This window comes from Semicossyphus pulcher, unplaced genomic scaffold, assembly GCF_022749685.1.
Source record: "Semicossyphus pulcher isolate SPU_LCO1_2020_fin unplaced genomic scaffold, fSemPul1.0.p SCAF_14, whole genome shotgun sequence".
Taxonomy (NCBI): domain Eukaryota; kingdom Metazoa; phylum Chordata; class Actinopteri; order Labriformes; family Labridae; genus Semicossyphus; species Semicossyphus pulcher.
Genome location: NW_027211648.1, coordinates 17,316,745 through 17,334,719, shown reverse-complemented (window position 1 = coordinate 17,334,719; position 17,975 = coordinate 17,316,745). Strand labels below are relative to the sequence as shown.

Sequence of the window (17,975 nt, the reverse complement as noted above, 5' to 3'; positions counted from 1 at the left end):
GGTAAAATACTGCCATGCTATAACATACTGCTCTAAAACCTGTATGTGAGAGTGAGCTCCTTTAAAGAAGGGCTGGTGAATGATGATTCTAAGGAATACCGACCTATTTGTTGGGATGAACCCTCCTGACCTACTTCATTTACTTGAATGCATTTAATGCTACAAGGTAAGTAAATGCTTACATAAACTGATTCCTCTCTATAATAAACTTTTCAACTCGAATGTTTGTATTTTAATGTTTTCATAGCAGGACAGGAATGAGGAGGGAGTGGAAGACGTCCTACTGATGGGCATCTTCACATATTTTCTATAGCCCACACATAACAACGCTGTCTTACTGAGCTCTATCATGCATGAACACTCAACTATCTAAATGAATTATTCATTCATGCATCAACCAGACACACACACACACACACAGACACACACACACGCAGACATCTTCGCCCTGACAAAGCGAGCGCCTCAGTGTAGTGGGACGGGAGGGGCAGAGCCAACATTCAGGTCACAGTCGGAGCACTCGACCGGGCAGGATACACACAGTCAGACAGACTGGAGGGTTTAGTGCTTGTATATTTAAATGTGCTGAATTATAAATGCAGGACAGAGCTATAAACTCTCATGGTAAGCACACTTTGTACTTTCAGGGATGTGCCAGAGCCAAAAACATGAAGGAGCCAAGAAGTAATGTAAAATATTGATTCAATATTTTTACAATCTGAAAAAACAGAACTGACTCATAATCAGAGAAAACAAATTCTCACGTCAAATTACACTTAAAATAAATTAAAACGCCACCAAATGAACAATTTAGGCTTCCTTCATTACTAAATTAACTATTTCAGCATCATGAATAAGATTTGTCATGCATCATGTATCTGATGAAAAACCTGGAACAACATCAATATTGGCACTCTCTCTTATCCCTTTCAACAAAAACTTACAAAACTATGATTCAGGAGTGAGCCACAACTTACTAACAAAACATAAGAGCAGAAATATCCACAGTTCTCTCTTCAAATGTACACAGGCTTCTCCGTCATGCAGCATTTACTTCCACCTGGAATTTGGCCAGAAGACTGAGATGGTCAGAGGGGAATATGTGACTGGGAAGACCCCTCAGTGACCACAAGACGTCCTCTGATAGGAGGGAGAGAGAACCAATGAGCTTCAGACCCTTACTCACAGGGTCACCACCACCTGAGAGAAGGAAAAAAAACATGAATTCGCAAATTCATACGGATTGCACAATTATTTATGTTACGTCCTCTTACCTTTTGGATCAGCAGTTAAGACACGTCTGGGGGTGTAGAAGATGTAGTCGACAGTAGCTCCCCCTTCAGAGTGCAGGGTCGACACTTCAGGATTGCCTGAGCCCGGGAGGATGTGTTTGTAGACCGACTCCAGGTCGAACCGATGAGTGATGGTGTCTCTGAATCTGCGACACAAAATTTAGTCACATTTCAGTTCCAACTGATTAGGCCTTTTCTCCCGCTTTATATATCTTATTGTTTTGCACATTATACATTTATTACATGCTTGACAGTTGACTTGCAAAAAAGCAGAATGATATAATAGATGTAAATTTTACCAGAGGTGTAAAAAATTCTGAAATATTCTACTCAAGTAGAAGTACTGTTTATTGACTTAAATTACACTAAAGTAAAAGTAAAAGGTAGCTTATTTAAAAAGTACTCAAAGTAAAAGTTACTTAGCTACTTTCCCACCCCACTGATATTTATAATAAACAAATGTTGCCATGGTTACCTTATTCATGTATCCTATGCAAATGAAATAAAATGAAACTTAAATGACGAGAGATGGACCTTTTGTCAAAGAGTAAAATCCTTTGTTTAACCAGAAACAGCAGTTATAAAGCTCTCTTCATAGCCACCAGACTCCATTGAAAAAAACAGTAATTTTACCTCGCAGAACACGGGAGTTGCTGATGGTCGACCGCTGCCTCGATAGGTTACTTTGTTTGTGTTGTTGTGTGTTGTTTTAAAGGGATAGGTCAGTTCCAAACTAACGTGTTACGATGTGTAACGAGGCAGCGGTAGACCAGCAAGTCCCGTGTTCGTGAAATTACTGTTTTGATTTTTTGTGATCAACATTTTTTATTGTTTTTGTGGAGCAAACCAGTAAGAACATAACAAACACAGACAGACAATAATGACAAGAATAACAATAAATAGTAACAAATGTAAAATGTCAGTTTGAATAAAAAGAATCACTGTGTTTGTTAATGGAGTCTGGTGGCTTTAAAGAGAGCAATCTAACGGCTGTTTCTGGTTAAACAACTTCCTTCAGTCTGTGTCAAAGGTTGTGTTTCTTTCAAACTCTCTTCTGTCCCATTCATGCCTCACTAACATTATGCTTCTGGTCCAGGCAGTTGCAGCCCAGCCTTCCTTCTACACTCAGTGAAAATCAACATGCACCATGCATTTGATTGGTGTCCAAGTCTGTTTCTTTCTAGCTTGCAGTATCCATAGATAGATATTTTACTCAGAAACGGATTGATGTACAAATGTTACTTTACCTCATTTAAAACATACTGAAGTAAAAGTAAAATTACTGGCTTTGAAAAATACTCAAAAAGTACAAGTACAAGAAAAAGCTACTCAATCACAGTAACGTGAGTACTTCCACCTCTGAATGTAACCCTTTTGTTTATCCTGTATCTATTTGCTGCAGTAACACTGTATTGCTATCTGACTCTATAGTGTTTATCCTGTTTGTGTAAAGGGAATGTGACACAAAATATGCAGGCAAACTAACCTTTTATCATAAATCTGATCTCTCCTTGAAGCATCTACACAGAAAAAGAAAGAAGACCCATCATTTAAAAAAAAAGCTTGTTTAAAGAACAAAAGTAACTACTGTGGCTTTTGTATGCTACAGACAGTACCTGGTGTGTTGTCAGTCACGCCTGGGATCAGCTCCAAGTCCAGAGGCCGGACACATGCAGCTGGACTGAAGCGCAGCTGCAGCAGGAAGTCATGGCTGAGCTGACATTTCCCTACACAAGAAGAACAAATACATAGGCAGGAAGTGAGAGGATATAAAACAAAAAAAGACTCCTTACATCAAGACTACAAAAATAACAGTAGGTACAAAGCATGCTTCATCTTCAAACACTGACCTGGTTTCTGCTTCTGGTCCTCAAATATCTCCTTGGCAGTCGTGTACTGGCAGCTGTCAGTGATTTCCAGACAGCTGGGCCACAGAGGAGCAAACAGTCTCTGACAATGGAGTTTGTATGACAGGTCCTCCTGACCTGATATCTGTTGGATATGTAAAAAACATACATGCTTTCTGAAGAATGTGGCAGACAACATGAAAGAAAGAGTATAAAACAGCTATGAGGATATTTTCCAGGCATTGATCACACTTTTAGCAGTGTCTTACCATCCATGTGGGTAGACTGTGGAAGTAGAGCTCTCCGGTGGTGATCAGCTGATACAGAGACGTGTCGGGGAGAGAGTTAAAGTCACCGCACAATATTAGGTTACAGTGTTCACCTTTGGCCTTACAGGACTTAAACACGCTGTCAATTTCTGCCAGCAGTATGGCTAGCTGAGCCAGCTTCACATCGCCCCTCCTGGGGTTGAAGAGCAGGTGGGTGTTGGCCACACAAAGCGGCGGGCCCTTCGCTTTGACCGCTGACCCCTTGGTGACCACAGGCTGAAGCAACAAAACAATGCCCACATTGTGCCGGTCCAGCAGCTCTGTCTCAGGCCTGAAGAACTCCAGCAGGGTGACGGAGAGCTCGGAGAAGCGACTGCTACGATAGCAAGTGGCACAGCCGTCTGTCTTTGTGCCTGTGCGCCGCTTGTACACACAGGTGTAGTCTGGAGAGACAACATACGGTAAATCTCTGTCAAATATCCTTCAACATGATTGGTCTACTGTATTGTATTAGATGACCTACCCATCTGAGACAGAACTGGATACAGTTGTTCATGGTAGTGGTTTTCTTGAACCTCCTGGAGACACAAAATCTACACAAAACAGGACAAACAACTAAATAATAGATGACGCAAATGAATGTGGTTTGCATTTTTGAATAAAAATAGACAAATACATGATCTAGTCTGACTCACATCTGGTGCCCATTTCAGTATTTCCTCTATAAGAAGTTTGCAGCGGTAGCTCCAGTCGAGCACCTCCAGGGGGCAGTGTGTGTACAGCTCCTCGTTGGCCTCAAGCAGATCCTGAGCAAGGATGTTGTAGGACATAACAGTGAAGTCCATTGAGGCGTTTGTGAATGGGAGGAGTGTCAGGGCAGGCTCTGCTGCGGAGGCACTCTCATCCACATCCTCCCATACTCTCCACATTACTAGGAGGAAAACAAACACAAACAGTTTAACTACATTTACAACTGAAAAGGCCCAAAAATGAAACTTCCAGTAAAGGAAGATATCAAATTCTCACCTTCAAAGGGCACCGTCGGCTCTAATGGAGGGTAATAGCTCACTGCAGGAAATTGCAACAGTGGGCAACGCACTTCTTCTGCTAGTCCAAGTCCTGCCGGAAAGTGCCACCCGGTTTGTGTATCATGTTGCTCACTGAATTTAAGGTAGGTTTGAGTGTTAAAGAGAGGGGCAAATACCAGCCCAGAACTGCCTTCCCCACCATGCATTTCATCAGCAGCAGGAAGTAGATATTCATCCCAGCACTCAGTTACTTCAGCTGCAGTTTTAGCTGGCGACATTGACCCTTCCGTGCTTGGTGTCTGTACTTGTTCCTGTATCGGACAGGTTGTTTCTGTCATGCTCAGTTTTGCTGGAGTAATTAGATCTTTCAAGCTGAGTATCTCTACTTTTTCCTGCACAAGAGAGATAGTTTCCTCTATTTTCTGGCACTCTAGATCTGCTTGCTCTGGAATTATGTCCTGTGTGTTTTGCTTGATATGCAACACCTCATGGTGATTACTTTTTTCTTGTCTGGGAGTTTCCACTTTGTCTTGTTGCTGTCCATATCTCATCACTCCTTCTTCCTCTCTCTCTGCAGGTTGCAATTTACTTATCTCTGAAGCAGCCTCATTCTTACTGTCTCCGTGCAGGAAAGGCGTCAGCTGTTCTTTGTCTGCATCAGGCCTCATATCTTCATCCTTTTCTGGGCTTGGTTCTTTCATCCTTTCTTTCGTTTCTGCCTCCGTCCCACTGCTTGAGCTGGACCACTGGTCCAGCAGGGTTGTCTGAGACTGGGTGAACCTTCTGGTTGTGACAGCACCACCATCCCACACTGCCTTGCCATTAACTGCTGCAGGAGGGAGACCCTTTTTGGGGGGCTCTGTAAAAGAAGAACAGTGTCAGAAAACATGCTTTCAGGCTAAGCTGAAACACACTGAGCTCTTTAGCTTAAGACTTTGATTTTGCCTCATTAAACAACTGTCAAATAAAACATCTGTCTGCAAAACAGTCCCACGTGTCTGCGCTGCCTGACGTCAGAGACGCCTGAAAGTGCAAGCTAAAAAAAAACCAAACAGGTGCAAGCTAACACACGTTTCCACGGGCTAACGTTAGCTGAGTTGCAATAAAAAATATGCAAAAAGAGTCCGTGTTTACAAATAAACAAATAATAGCCCACACTTGGGAACCACAGGACACATGTCCCAACGAGCTTTAAATGACGTACAAGTTTCAATCACCAACAAATGACAAGAAAACCGCGCAGGCAGCAGGGACTTAAACTTAATGCTAGCAACTGTTAGACTCGCACGGCAACTCAAGTGAAATACAAACATGATTTTGACGTCTTTAAAAAGTTTTACCTGAGAGTCGACCGGTCAAGAACCGTGATAAGGGGTAGAGCGCATAAAATAACACACTGCCAATCATGTTTCTGTTTTGAAATCAGCGCATGCGCAGTTTGTGGTGTGAAAGGTCAGGTTTTTTCGTGTAGTTTGTTCTTCTCATGAAGGTGTTTTGTGTTTTGAAATTTGTCTTAATCTGGTTGACATAAAAAAAATACACCCTCTTTTCTGTAAAATAATTTGAAAATGAAGAATATCCTACATAATGCTATTTTACATCAAATATAATTTCACATTCTAAATAATGCCGTGTGTGCACGGTTTTGCTTTAAGTTACAAAAAACGTTTGTTGTAACCATACTTGAGGCATACATTGTTAATGTCACAACACATGACACATTACCTGAGGGGTAGAATTACCTGCTGGCCAGCACAGGCCTATTTCCTTTCACTGTGCGAGCCCATACAGAACACACAGGTTAAACACATCAGCAGAGGACTGTATTGCCTTTAGGTTTTGGAATTGTTTTAGACATCAGCAATGTCAACACTTTCTTTTGAGTCCCTTTGTCTGAATGATGATGATTGTACATCCCCAACTGAAACCCAGGACACTGAGGATGAGACAGACTTGGAGTCGGATGGTAAGTGCATTAAATTCACTCTAGGATTAACCCTTGTTCTCTGGTAAATACAGTACAAGTGATTGAATGCTCTAACTGTGTGGTTGTATATTTGTTTTGTTTTCAGAAAAAGAGGAGAGCCATAAGGAGACGTCTGTATCTGAAGTGTACCTCCAAGCCTGCAAGCTGGTGGGTGTTGTTCCTGTCTCCTACTTCATACGAAACCTCGACTCTCAAACCATGACCCTCAGCCACCATGGACTGGGACCCTTTGGGTGCAAGGCTCTTGCTATTGCTTTAGTGGTAAGTGAAAGGTAAAGTGTGTTATTAAGTGTGATTTTTTTAATAGTTAACTTCTAATAATCTGTTTTATTTAGACAGATATGAATATCAACACTCTGGAGCTGGCAGACAATCACATTCAAGCTGAGGGAGCCAAATATCTTGTGGAGATGCTGAGGGCTAATTTCACTATTCAGCACCTGGTGTGTAGGATTGCAATAATGCCACTAGGGGGCAGAAGTGCTTTTCAGGTGGCATTTTGCTCGACTTTTAAAGGGGAGTACACTGCAAACTACTGTACCAGCATGTGCTTTGCTTTCAGGATTTGTCGGGCAACCATCTTCTGTCTGCAGGAGCTGAGCATGTGGCTAAAATGCTGCTGGACAACATTTCATTGAAATCTATGAAACTTTCAGGTAATGTGACATTATGGCATTTTGATGCACTGACAGCAGGGTGACGCATGTGAAAGTGAAGCTCAACCACTTTGCTCAACATCAGGGATCTAATTTGTATATTTAAGCAATTTATATTTTGTCTGAACAGGAAATGGATTTACTGATGATGATGCTAAGTATTTTGCTGACGCGTTAACGGTAAGAATTACATGATACATAACATTTCAATTGTTTTTTTATTATTAAATAATAGAAATGTATATGGTTACTTTTGCAGTTATATTGTTGCTTTTATGTTTACAGATTAATTCCAGAATAAAGGAACTCGACCTGAGTCATAACGAGTTTTGTGGAAAAGGAGGGGAACATTTGGGACAGCTGCTGGGTACGGTAACATCCACTTATCTAAATGTGACCAGATACATTTCTTGACTTGAACAGAGAAAAATGATCATCATAAATTTACTTCCATTTCTGCAGCAAACAACGAGGGTCTCGAGGTGCTGGATCTGAGTTGGAACCATCTTCGAATGAAAGGGGCCGTGGCGCTTTGTGCTGGACTTAAGGTTTGACTCTTATTAGAAATACATCTGATCTGTCTTTGTATGAAACATCTGATCATATCCTCCATATTTAGGTCAACATGATGATAAAACACCTCGACTTATCCTGGAACGGTTTCGGTAACGAAGGAGCCCTCGCCATGGGAGAGGCCTTAAAATTCAACAACACTCTGGTGCACCTCAACCTCAACAACAACCGCCTCACCAACGAGGGTGTTGGCATGCTGTGCAGGGGTCTGGATTTTAATGACACACTCAGGGTGCTACTGGTGGGTGGACGACTGTTAGGCTAACATAATAATAGAAGGGTTCATATATCCTGTATTTAAAGTTATGTTTTACTCTCACACTCCTGCAGCTGGCTTACAACTCTCTAACAGTAGAGGGAGCTCTGGCCCTGGTTAACGTGGTGAAGAACACACCGAAAACTGCCTTAGAGGAGATAAACATCTGTGTGAGTAACAAAACCATTCGTGCTTTTACTTTGAAATAAAGCACAATAAATACATTGTATGCCATCTTAATAATTATTCCTTTTCCTTTTCACCCTCAAGAATGTGCTGGTGAATGAGAACTTTGTGCATCTGCTGGAGGTGACATGTCAGGAGCATCCCAGTCTGGATGTACAGTACGGAGGGGTGGGAGGGTTCATCGCTAAGAAGCCACCGAAACGTGTTGATCCAATGAAAATCATACAGGTCAGTTTGGTCAACTGATGAGAATAAAAGTGATAAAAGTATAAAATCAGTGTTTTTATCTTTTTTTTGACTCTGTTTGTATGTTCATAACTGTCAAAATGTCTCCTCCCAATGTTTTTAAAAGGATTATTTGGATCAGCGCAAGCTACGCCTGTGGGATTTCTTTCGGAACATCGACAAAGACGGCACCATGAGAGTCCCTACAGCTGACTTCAGGAAGGCAGTGCAGGTTTGCACATAAAGTCATTCATACAAATCCCTGAAAAAGCTCTCTTCTCGGCCTTTTTCACAAATCTTGTATGATGCTGTTTGTTGACCAACATACGGCACACAGCGATGAAATAAGGGGATACTGTAAGGGACAAGTGACTCAATGAAAGAAGGAACTTTGCAGCCGACTCTGACATTTTCCCTTCTTTTCTATGACATCATTAAAGCAATCAAGCATTCCTTTGGATCGATACCAGATAGAGGAGCTGATTCAGAGACTTGATCGAGACAGGACAGGGATGGTCGACTACAGGTGAGCACTTCTCTTAATATTTCCCAGATGGGCCAAAAGTGCTTCACATAGTCTTTCTGTGAGGTTTATTGTTGCTAAACATTGATTAATGGCGCTGCTGGGAATGTTTACATTATTGCTTGAATGATGGGAGTGGCTGAAGCAAATTAGTTTCAGTTATTAGCTGGGAATTTGTCCAGATCTTCACCCTGAATGACACCTTCATCCAAAGGCAGTCTAAGCGGTGTAATGTGATGTTTCTGTGCAGGGGACTGGCAGATACAAGGAAACAGATGATGAGGGACCACCGCCGCCAGCTGAGGAAGGTCGAGTCGCGTCAGAAGAAAGAGAAGCAGAAGAGCGACCGCATCCTAAAGACCTTCCAGAGCGCTGTTGAGGCTGTGACGCCCCGCAGCTCCATGGTCATGTCTCCAGGAGGAGCCAAAGAGGACTCAAGCGGCCCGCAGCATTTCTCCGCCACGCCGCTCAGTTCTTGGCATCACATCGTCATGTCTAACAGCAGTCGTTATTCTGTCACCAATCTGAGCAATGAGCACATCCACTTGCCCATGTTAGGAGGCACCACACCTTACCGCCCCACCAGCTCCCCAGGTATGCGGTCCTATTCCCAGCCAAACCTGCTGGATGAGTCCCCTCGCTCAGCGGCAGGCAAGTCCATCTCTGCTCAGGCTATACGCTCTGATCCAGAGATGGGCCACAGCAAGCTAAGCCCCACTGCTAACCATCTGACCAGATCCAGGCCTGCTCTTAATGCCAAGCAGCCAGAGGTTAAACCCAAAACCAAGAGAGTAAAGAAAAAGAAAACTATGAAACGGGCTGATAAAGGTTCAAAGAATCCTACAAGAACTGTCAAGTGACTGTCAAACTTTGTACAACTCAGTATGTCATGATTCTTTTCCCCTTGAAAGTTATGGCTACACTGTGATGCACAATTATTATATAAAGATAGATTTTTATTATTTATCTTTACTTTTTCTCTTTAAGACACAGGCATGGTTTAGAAATCCCTTTCTGAAAGATTTCAGTCTCTTAAAGCTGGAAATGTCCAATCAGATTCTTTACCACAAACAAAAGGTGTTCCACAGGGATCTGCTCTGGGCCCGGTCTTATTTATAATTTGCATTAAAAGTATTGTCTCTTTGATAACTTACTGTAATATCCATCTTTATGCAGATGACACTATCTGTATTATTTCTTTCTTTCTTTAAGATAGAACCTATCTGTACTGGAAACAATATTGAGAGGGTCATACAGAGTATAAATATCTTGGTTTATGGCCTGATCAATATTACATATAAACGCCATATTGAAAATCACATCACAAAACTGCAGCAAATCTTTGGTTTTTGTTCTGACACAGATCCAGCGTTCCATTAAAATACATAGTTATGATTATTCTGCATTCATTCATTCAGCAATATACAACAGTTAGTTCCAACCAGGTAATCTGATTGGACAAGAGGCATTCGATGAGTGGAGTACAACATCACTGAGACTTTTCACTGTATCACTCTGCCTCAGCCAGGTGTTCTGAATACTGTTAATTAACACTACAGCAGACCATGTGTGTCTACATTGATTAAAAATATACAGATAAATGTAACCTACATGATGAAAAGACACCTGATCTGTGGTAACCTGTAGACATAGACATAGAGCAGGAGAATGTTTGTGTGGTTGCTTGGCAGCACAAGTCCAGTTTCAGTTTCAGAGCTAGTTGAGTTGGTTGAGCAAAAAATAATTAGTTTAGTTATTGATTTATTATTTTTTACAACTATTTGCCGCTTGTATAACTGTTGTTTAAAAGCAATATCACACTTGAGGTTGTGATGCTGTACTGAATATCAGCACTGCTGTTATTATCTGCAGCCTCGTGCCTGTGACTGAATGAAAGGCTATTCAGTACAACATCACTCCCTCTCATAGTGATGTTTGCCTCTGAATTAAGATGTCATCCACTTTGCTGTTAAATGAGATGAACAAAAAAACATTTAATCACACCTGGGAACTCTGTCAGATTGTAGACACACCCATTCTTTGAATTCTGATGGACAACCAAACATACATTTATGAGTGCAAACATAAGTTTGAGTATACCACTTCTGTTTGCTGAAGATAGCATTATATTACATATCATGGCGTGTTCCTTGGCTAACAATGCTGTGAACCAGGACAGGTGCTGCTACCTGTGAATACTGAAACAGGCTATATAAGCCCTTAAGCCTTCTCGGTCGTAACAACTCCGACTGCAGAATGATCCGCACTCTGTGTTTCTTAGTGCTGCTGAGCTCCACCACGGCCTGGGGGGTAAGTTAGCATTGCTAAAAAAATTAACTGATTTCACTTCTTCTATTCCCTTACGTTAAAGGGATGCTAATTTACTCTCCCTTTTTGTCCAGCGTGTCAGCCTGTGGAGTGAGGGCAGGAATGGGACAGGAGGTGGAAGTGGAGACAGGTGCACTTGTGATGCCTTCCTGCCCAGCTCTACCTTTCCCATCAAAGACCTGGTGGTGGTAGAACAAACAGCTGTGGAGATCTCACACAAACTGGAGATGGAGATGGGCAAGGTACTCTGGCATGTTACAAGCATGTGCAGTAGATGACAATTTAAGCAGACAAAAATGTGTAAATGTTTTTTGTTTTACCTTTTTTATTACAGCTGGAAGAATATGAGACCAAGCTGACAGTGTATGCAGAAAAGATCATAAAGCTGACGGCAGAAATTGAAATAATGGAGAAGAATCCTGACGACTACAACGATGCGGACATGGAAGACATGAAGGTGGAGATTAAACAGATGGAGGCTCTGATCAAAGAGCTGCAGATCTCCGTCAGCAGCTCCATAGCTATCTTTGAATCTCTGCGTGTACAGGTAAGTCCCAATGGTGGCTTCATCAGCAAACGTAATGGCAACCAACAGGTGAACGATGGGTTTCCTTTCAGATCACGGCCATGGTGGAGACCCTGAATAAGCTGGAGAAGACCTATGACAAGAACCTGGTTCTGGTGACCCGTCGGGAGTACATCAAGGTGCAGATTCAGCTCGAGGAGTGTGAGAGACGCCACCAGGAGCTTTTCAATCCCAACATTGGTAAGCTCTTTCACAATAAGATAACCCTATCGAATCCTAGCCCTATAATTGTATGCATTTAACTAATTTGTCCACTTTTTCTGCAGGGTCTTGTGCACATACAGGCATCAGTAGGGTCAGTAAGCCCATTGTGAGCCATTTGAATGCCCATCTTAGCTCTGACCACAAATTTGGAGGCTGGGGGAAAGATTCAAAGCCTATTCCAGACAGGGAAACCATGTACTGGTTCTCTGGCTCAACTGGCGCCTCCATTGGTGACATTAGGTTCTACACTAACTACAAAAACCTAATTTTGAGAAACCACTTCCAGCATCACGTCTTACACAGCAGCTGGACGGGTACAGGGAACAACTTCATCATAAGGGATAACACTCTGTATTATCAGGACAGCAGCCCGTTTGGTTTGGCAAAGCTTAATTTTACCACCATGAAGTACGAGTCCAGGGTGATTCCAAGCGCTAGCGCCCTGTTCTCTTACACCAACTCCCCCGGTCAGAACTTTGACTTTGCTTCAGACGAGACCGGCCTGTGGGTGACCTACGCTTCAGAGGAGTCCAACGGTCTCATGATCATCGCTAAAATAGATGAGCCATCCTTTGGGGTTGTGGAGGAATGGATGACTAGCGTCTATAAACCAGGCGTTAGCAATGCTTTCATGGTGTGTGGCATTCTCTATGCAGTCAGAACAATCGATATGCACACTGAAGAAATATTTTACAAGTATGACACCAATACAAAGCAAGAGAGCTACGTCAGTGTTCCCTTTGAGAGGTTCCAGGATAAGTTTTCCAACCTGGACTACAATCCCACCGACCAGAAGCTCTACATGTACAACGATGGTTACTATGTGAACTACCATCTGTGGTTTAACCACACAGCTACTGTGGCGCCACCAACTCTCCTCATGTAAATCATAGCTGTGATTTACTGAAGCATCACATCTTCTGAATAAAGCAATGATTTTATCTCTTATTTTTTCCTGCACTTCATGTACTGCCTCGTTTCTTTTTCTTCTCGAAGCTAATAAATGATCTCAAGCATTGCAAAAATGGTGTTGTGTGTCTTTGCGCAAATGATCATGTGTATAAAATGGATCATCTGCTATAATGACTGAAAATTAAAATATAGCCCCTACTCTTTTATATCACTCCTTTCACTTAATCATTCCAGTTTCTCACACACTTACAAAGTGCAGTGTTCACTGTCACACTGTAATGGCTTACTGGTACTCTTGAATTGCACTATCTATTCATCCATTATCTATACCGCTTATCCTGCTCAGGGTCGCAGGAGAGCTGGGGCCAATCCCAGCCGTCATTGGGCTAGAGGCGGGACTGACCCTGACCCTGGACTGATCGCCAGTCAATCACAGGGCTGGCATATGAACCATCCATACTAACACCTACATTATAGAGTCACCAGTTAAATATACATTCATGTCTTTGGACTGTGGGAGCACCCACATGCAAACTCCACACAGAAAGACAGAACCAAGAACCTTTATACTGTGAGGCCTAAGATCTAAACACTGCACCACTATGCTGCCCTGAATTGCACTAGGCCATTTTTAAGATTGTCAGTAAAAAATATATGCTTTTGCTACCATGCAAAGGCTAAAAAAGGGGGATCTGGTGATAGGACAGCTGAAGAGAGACAGGAAACATTGGAAGAAGAGAGAGGGGAATGACATACAGCAAAGGGCCGAGGGCAGGAGTCGAACACTGCTGTGTCGAGGACTGTAGCCTCTGTATATGGGGCACTTGCACACTAACAAGGACCCCGATAAAAACGTTAAAAGGCCAATGAAAGACCAATATCCATCCAATAGTAATATCCATCCATTATCTATACCGCCTATCCTGTTCAGGGTCGCAGGGGGCTGGAACCTATCCCAGCTGTCATTGGGCGAGAGGCGGGGTTACACCCTGGACTGATCGCCAGTCAATCACAGGTCTGACACACAGAAACAGACAACCTTTTACGCTCACACTCACACCTACAGGCAGTTTAGAGTCACCAATGAGCCTAACGAGCATGTCTTTGGACTGTGGGAGGAAGCTGGAGAACCCAGAGGGAGCCCACGCATGCACGGGGAGAACATGAACACAGACCCACTTTATCCAAACCACGAGTCGAACTAGTTACCTTCTAGCTGTGAGGTGACAACGCTAGCCACTGCACCCAAAAATAATAGTCAAAATAAAATTCTTAAACTTAAATTTTATAGATACCTTGTAATGCTGACATTGTTTTTTTGCACTTATTTATAGGACAGCTGAAGATGGACAGGGAATTTGGGGAGTAGAGAGTGAGGGATGACATGCACCAAGCGATCGGCAGACCAGGAGTCAAACCTGCGATCAGTGTGTCTCTGTGAGGCGCCTGCTTTACCAACCGAGCTAAACCAGCACCCAATGCTATTGTTGAATAGCTAATGTGGTGAGGATTAATGTACTTTAGTTTTTCAGCGGTGACAAAAGAATGAAAAAAGAGATTCCAATTTTAGTCCAGGATGTCCTGATTTTCTGTGCATTTATTTCTGAAATAGCAATCATATCAAGCTTCAGAATTCAGCCTGTGGTCCGACCAGCGGGAACATCCGGGCTGAAGCACCATTCTGACAAGATAGAGAGGGTTGTCTGTCAAGTCTTGTCATAGACGAAGAGGGCACAGGTGTTACTAATCAGTGAAATTACTGCCCTGTTCCTGATACAGTACATGTCTAAATTGAGCTCCTCCAATGAGCATGCAGAATACCAGAGAACAGAACAGCTGAATGTAATGCACCAGTGATTAATTAATGACTTACACCTGTGATTTTTATGCAATGATGTGTCAGACTTTGATCATTAAAATGGATACATGGGGTTTGAGTCAGCATTTCACTCAAAGCTTCTCATGAATCATGCTGTTTAAAGGCACCACCAAAGTCACATGCAGAAGATTACACAACAATGAATGGGGAAGCGAAACAAAGAAGCAACTTGATTCTTTCATTCACAGTGGAGGAGAATTCTTTGATGACCATACAGATGCTACAGTCTGTTACTTCTTACTGGATTAGATTCAGTTTTATTCACTTCTACAGCTGTAAACAGTATCCGGTTGTAGACATGTCACAGGCAACAATCAGCTTACAGGCCATAAACACAACAAGGTCAACAATCTGCCGTTATTCTCATCCACACCCCATGATCAGACGTGGATTTCTCGATAGTTACGGTGAGCAAACAAGGAAATTGCCATAAGTTAATAACTATGACCAAAACGGCCATGAGAAGACAGAAGGTGTTTGAGATTACATGATAACATCCGTCGTTAAAAACCCTCCACTCAGGCGGAAACGCAGACACTTCAGAGGTAAACCGGGACAAGATGCTGCCGTTTCTGCTGCTGCTTCTCCCTGCCATCAGCCCTGCTTCGGCCTGGATGGTAAGGGACCCTTATTTTCCATTAAAACATGTGAGTCATTTTTCATATTAATGTTGTTTTCTTTCAGCCCGTGGAGGACTGGGAGTCTGGCAATGTGACTGCATCAGTGGGTGAGTTGGGTCAGTGTGTTTGTCATGTGTACCTGCCTGAAACCACCTTCCCCGCCGACCGAGTTCAACACATGCAGCAAGTCAGCACAGATCTGATCCTGGAGGTGGACATTCAGAGGAACAAGGTGCAGAAAGGCCTATGTAAAATGATGTTTTCTGTGAGATTTTTTTTTGTGAAACTTTGTCAAGCTGATTCATGTTTGTTTGCTCTTTCAGTTGGAGAGCTACGGGGGGAGGCTGGATGTCTACTTAAAAGAACTAATGGACCTGACTGTGCGAGTGGCCATGCTGGAGAGCAGCCCTGACGCTTACATCAAACTGGACTTTGAGCTGCTCAGGATCGAGCTCAGAGAGTTTGAGGCTATTGTCTCTCAACTTAAAGAGTCCCTTAACTCCTCCTCGCCCATGTTTGACAGCCTGTACACTGAGGTGCGGACACATTTACTTTCTTCCTGCAAATAACGACTCTTTTGTCTTAATTCTAATATTACATTTTCATTTGATCTAATCCCAGATCCGCAACATGACCTTCATTGTGAACCAACTGGAGACGTTCGACAAGAACAACCTGGAAGTGATCCGCATTGAGTTCGCTAAGCTGCAGAAGAAGCTGGAGGAGTGCCAGATTGAGCAGGAGATCATCAAGCCGGATATTGGTAAGACAGCAAACAAGGAAAATGTGGATAGTTGTTTTAAAAAAAAACACACCATGTTAACATTTTCTCCTCTTTCCAGGCAACTGCAATAACACAGGAATCCTGAGCATCAGCAAGCCAATGGTGATCCAACTTAACGCTCATTTGAGCCCAGGATACCAGTATGGCGGCTGGGGGAAAGACTCCAAACCAATCCGAGGCTCTGAGTCGATGTACTTCTACGGTGCGTACAGCACGCCCTCTGTGCACGCCTTCGTTCTGTATTCTGACTATGATCAGCTGCTCCTGAGGGCTGGTTATAAACAACACAGCATAACGCATGGCTGGGCCGGAGCCGGCAACAATTACATCGTTCATGGTAACGCCATCTACTACCAGATAAACAGTCCTTTCAGTATGAGCAAGCTGAATCTGACCAGCTCCTTAAAAGAGTACAGAGTGATCCCAGCCGCAAGCCAGAAATTCTCTTACAGCTACTCAGCAAATCAGAACCTGGATTTTGCAGCTGATGAAACAGGATTGTGGGTAATGTATGCCTCAGAGCAGAGCAAAGGTAAAATAATCCTTGCTAAAATAGATGAGAAATCGTTCGGTGTTGCCGATGAGATGAACACAGGTGTGTTTAAGCCGCAGGCTGGGAATGCTTTCATGGCCTGTGGAGTCATGTACGCCACCAGGTCGGTGGATGTGAGCACCGAGGAGATCTTCTACGCGTTCGACACTAAAACCAAGCAGCAGAAACACCTCAACATCCCCTTCAAGAAGTTCCAGGAGAAATACTCCAACCTGGACTACAACCCCACCGACCAGAAGCTGTACATGTACAACAACGGCTACTACGTGTCGTACAACGTGAGGTTCAACAAAGAATGATCCCGCCTCCACGTGATCCATCGTTTGATGATTGATACGATTGATTTGTATTTACTCATTCTATAAACCTGATCTGTCTTTTCCTCAATAAAATCAAACTGAAGCATTCAAACTGTGTAAAGTAAGATTCCTTGTGTCCAATCCAATATGGGATTAATAAAGGTGTTACAATGAAAACAGGGCTGTTTTGGCAGCAAATGGGGACCTACACAATATTAGGCAGTCGGTCATAATGTTACGGCTGATCGGTGTATCTTTTAATGACCACACAACAGTGTCGAGATCAACGTCAATCACATTAGCAGTGTTTGCACTGTATTACACTGTCTGTAAAAACCTAGAACACTAAAACTACAGCAAACCCAGGTTGTTGTGTTTAACATGCACACCTGCACTGATCTCAAGGATGTAAAGAAATTGGCTATGGCCATGCAACGATGTCACATGCTTTATAGGCTGATAAAAGGTGTAAGACCCACAGATATGAGAGTTGTCAGACAGCAATGGGACATCCTATGATCACTGACACAATGCGTGTGACTCTGCTGCTCCTCTTCCTCAAACTGAGCCCTGCTATGGCCTGGCTCGTAAGTTTAAAAGTTGACCTCAAATAACAAAGGTCTGTGTGATACATAGATAAAATAACTGAGTGTGCTTGCAGCCCATGGAGGACTGGGACTCAGGGAACGTGACCACGTCAGGAGTGTGTTTGCAGTGGGTTCCTGCCCGACAGCAGCTTCCCTGCAGACCGAGTGCAGCACACGCAGCAGGTCAGCACCGACCTGAGGCTGGAGGTGGAGATCCAGATGAATAGCTTGAAACAGCATCCTCTTTGTTTTTAAATGTATGCAAACTATATTCATAAAAGCTGCAGTGCCTTTGGGGGTTAATGTATACAGAATACCAAATGCATTAGGCTGTGATAGTAGCTTCATAACGAGCAAATTGATGAGTGTGTCTTTTAGCTC

At 43.0% G+C, this 17,975-nt stretch overlaps 4 protein-coding genes across 4 annotated transcripts; 3 read left to right on the top strand and 1 right to left on the bottom strand.

Moving 5' to 3' along the window:
* Positions 1-944: 944 nt before the first annotated feature.
* On the bottom strand, positions 945-4,272 carry angel1 (angel homolog 1 (Drosophila)). Its single transcript, XM_069662393.1, has 8 exons — positions 4,104-4,272; positions 3,932-4,001; positions 3,409-3,851; positions 3,143-3,284; positions 2,909-3,019; positions 2,779-2,812; positions 1,275-1,438; positions 945-1,200 (listed from the first exon to the last, which is right to left on the bottom strand). The coding sequence occupies exons 1-8, from the start codon at positions 4,251-4,253 to the stop codon at positions 1,040-1,042; spliced, it is 1,275 nt and encodes a 424-aa protein (XP_069518494.1). The 5' UTR covers positions 4,254-4,272; the 3' UTR covers positions 945-1,039.
* Positions 4,273-6,299: 2,027 nt separating this feature from the next.
* LOC138591719 (leucine-rich repeat-containing protein 74A) lies at positions 6,300-9,702 on the top strand. The gene is made up of 13 exons (XM_069662390.1): positions 6,300-6,402; positions 6,509-6,684; positions 6,759-6,866; positions 6,986-7,079; positions 7,210-7,259; positions 7,365-7,446; positions 7,542-7,627; positions 7,699-7,893; positions 7,983-8,078; positions 8,179-8,322; positions 8,447-8,551; positions 8,760-8,845; positions 9,093-9,702. The coding sequence occupies exons 1-13, from the start codon at positions 6,300-6,302 to the stop codon at positions 9,700-9,702; spliced, it is 1,935 nt and encodes a 644-aa protein (XP_069518491.1).
* Positions 9,703-11,098: 1,396 nt separating this feature from the next.
* LOC138591820 (olfactomedin-4-like) lies at positions 11,099-12,846 on the top strand. Its single transcript, XM_069662514.1, has 5 exons — positions 11,099-11,152; positions 11,245-11,412; positions 11,505-11,717; positions 11,789-11,936; positions 12,023-12,846. Exons 1-5 carry the CDS (start codon positions 11,099-11,101, stop codon positions 12,844-12,846), a joined length of 1,407 nt encoding a protein of 468 aa, XP_069518615.1.
* Positions 12,847-15,311: 2,465 nt separating this feature from the next.
* Positions 15,312-17,007, top strand: LOC138591793 (olfactomedin-4-like). The gene is made up of 5 exons (XM_069662484.1): positions 15,312-15,368; positions 15,436-15,603; positions 15,695-15,907; positions 15,993-16,134; positions 16,214-17,007. The coding sequence occupies exons 1-5, from the start codon at positions 15,312-15,314 to the stop codon at positions 17,005-17,007; spliced, it is 1,374 nt and encodes a 457-aa protein (XP_069518585.1).
* The last annotated feature ends 968 nt before the right edge of the window (positions 17,008-17,975 follow it).

Coding starts and splice junctions, on each gene's coding strand:
- LOC138591719 (XM_069662390.1), top strand. CDS start 6,300: ATGTCAACACTTTCTTTTGAGTCCCTTTGTCTGAATGATGATGATTGT. Junction 7,260..7,364: donor ATTTTGCTGACGCGTTAACG/GTAAGAATTACA, acceptor TTATGTTTACAG/ATTAATTCCAGAATAAAGGA. Junction 8,846..9,092: donor ACAGGGATGGTCGACTACAG/GTGAGCACTTCT, acceptor GTTTCTGTGCAG/GGGACTGGCAGATACAAGGA.
- angel1 (XM_069662393.1), bottom strand. CDS start 4,253: ATGGACTTCACTGTTATGTCCTACAACATCCTTGCTCAGGATCTGCTT. Junction 2,813..2,908: donor CGTGACTGACAACACACCAG/GTACTGTCTGTA, acceptor TTTTCTGTGTAG/ATGCTTCAAGGAGAGATCAG. Junction 1,439..2,778: donor GATCAGATTTATGATAAAAG/GTTAGTTTGCCT, acceptor TTTGTGTCGCAG/ATTCAGAGACACCATCACTC.
- LOC138591793 (XM_069662484.1), top strand. CDS start 15,312: ATGCTGCCGTTTCTGCTGCTGCTTCTCCCTGCCATCAGCCCTGCTTCG. Junction 15,369..15,435: donor GCCCTGCTTCGGCCTGGATG/GTAAGGGACCCT, acceptor GTTTTCTTTCAG/CCCGTGGAGGACTGGGAGTC. Junction 15,908..15,992: donor TTGACAGCCTGTACACTGAG/GTGCGGACACAT, acceptor ATCTAATCCCAG/ATCCGCAACATGACCTTCAT.
- LOC138591820 (XM_069662514.1), top strand. CDS start 11,099: ATGATCCGCACTCTGTGTTTCTTAGTGCTGCTGAGCTCCACCACGGCC. Junction 11,153..11,244: donor GCTCCACCACGGCCTGGGGG/GTAAGTTAGCAT, acceptor CTTTTTGTCCAG/CGTGTCAGCCTGTGGAGTGA. Junction 11,718..11,788: donor TTGAATCTCTGCGTGTACAG/GTAAGTCCCAAT, acceptor GTTTCCTTTCAG/ATCACGGCCATGGTGGAGAC.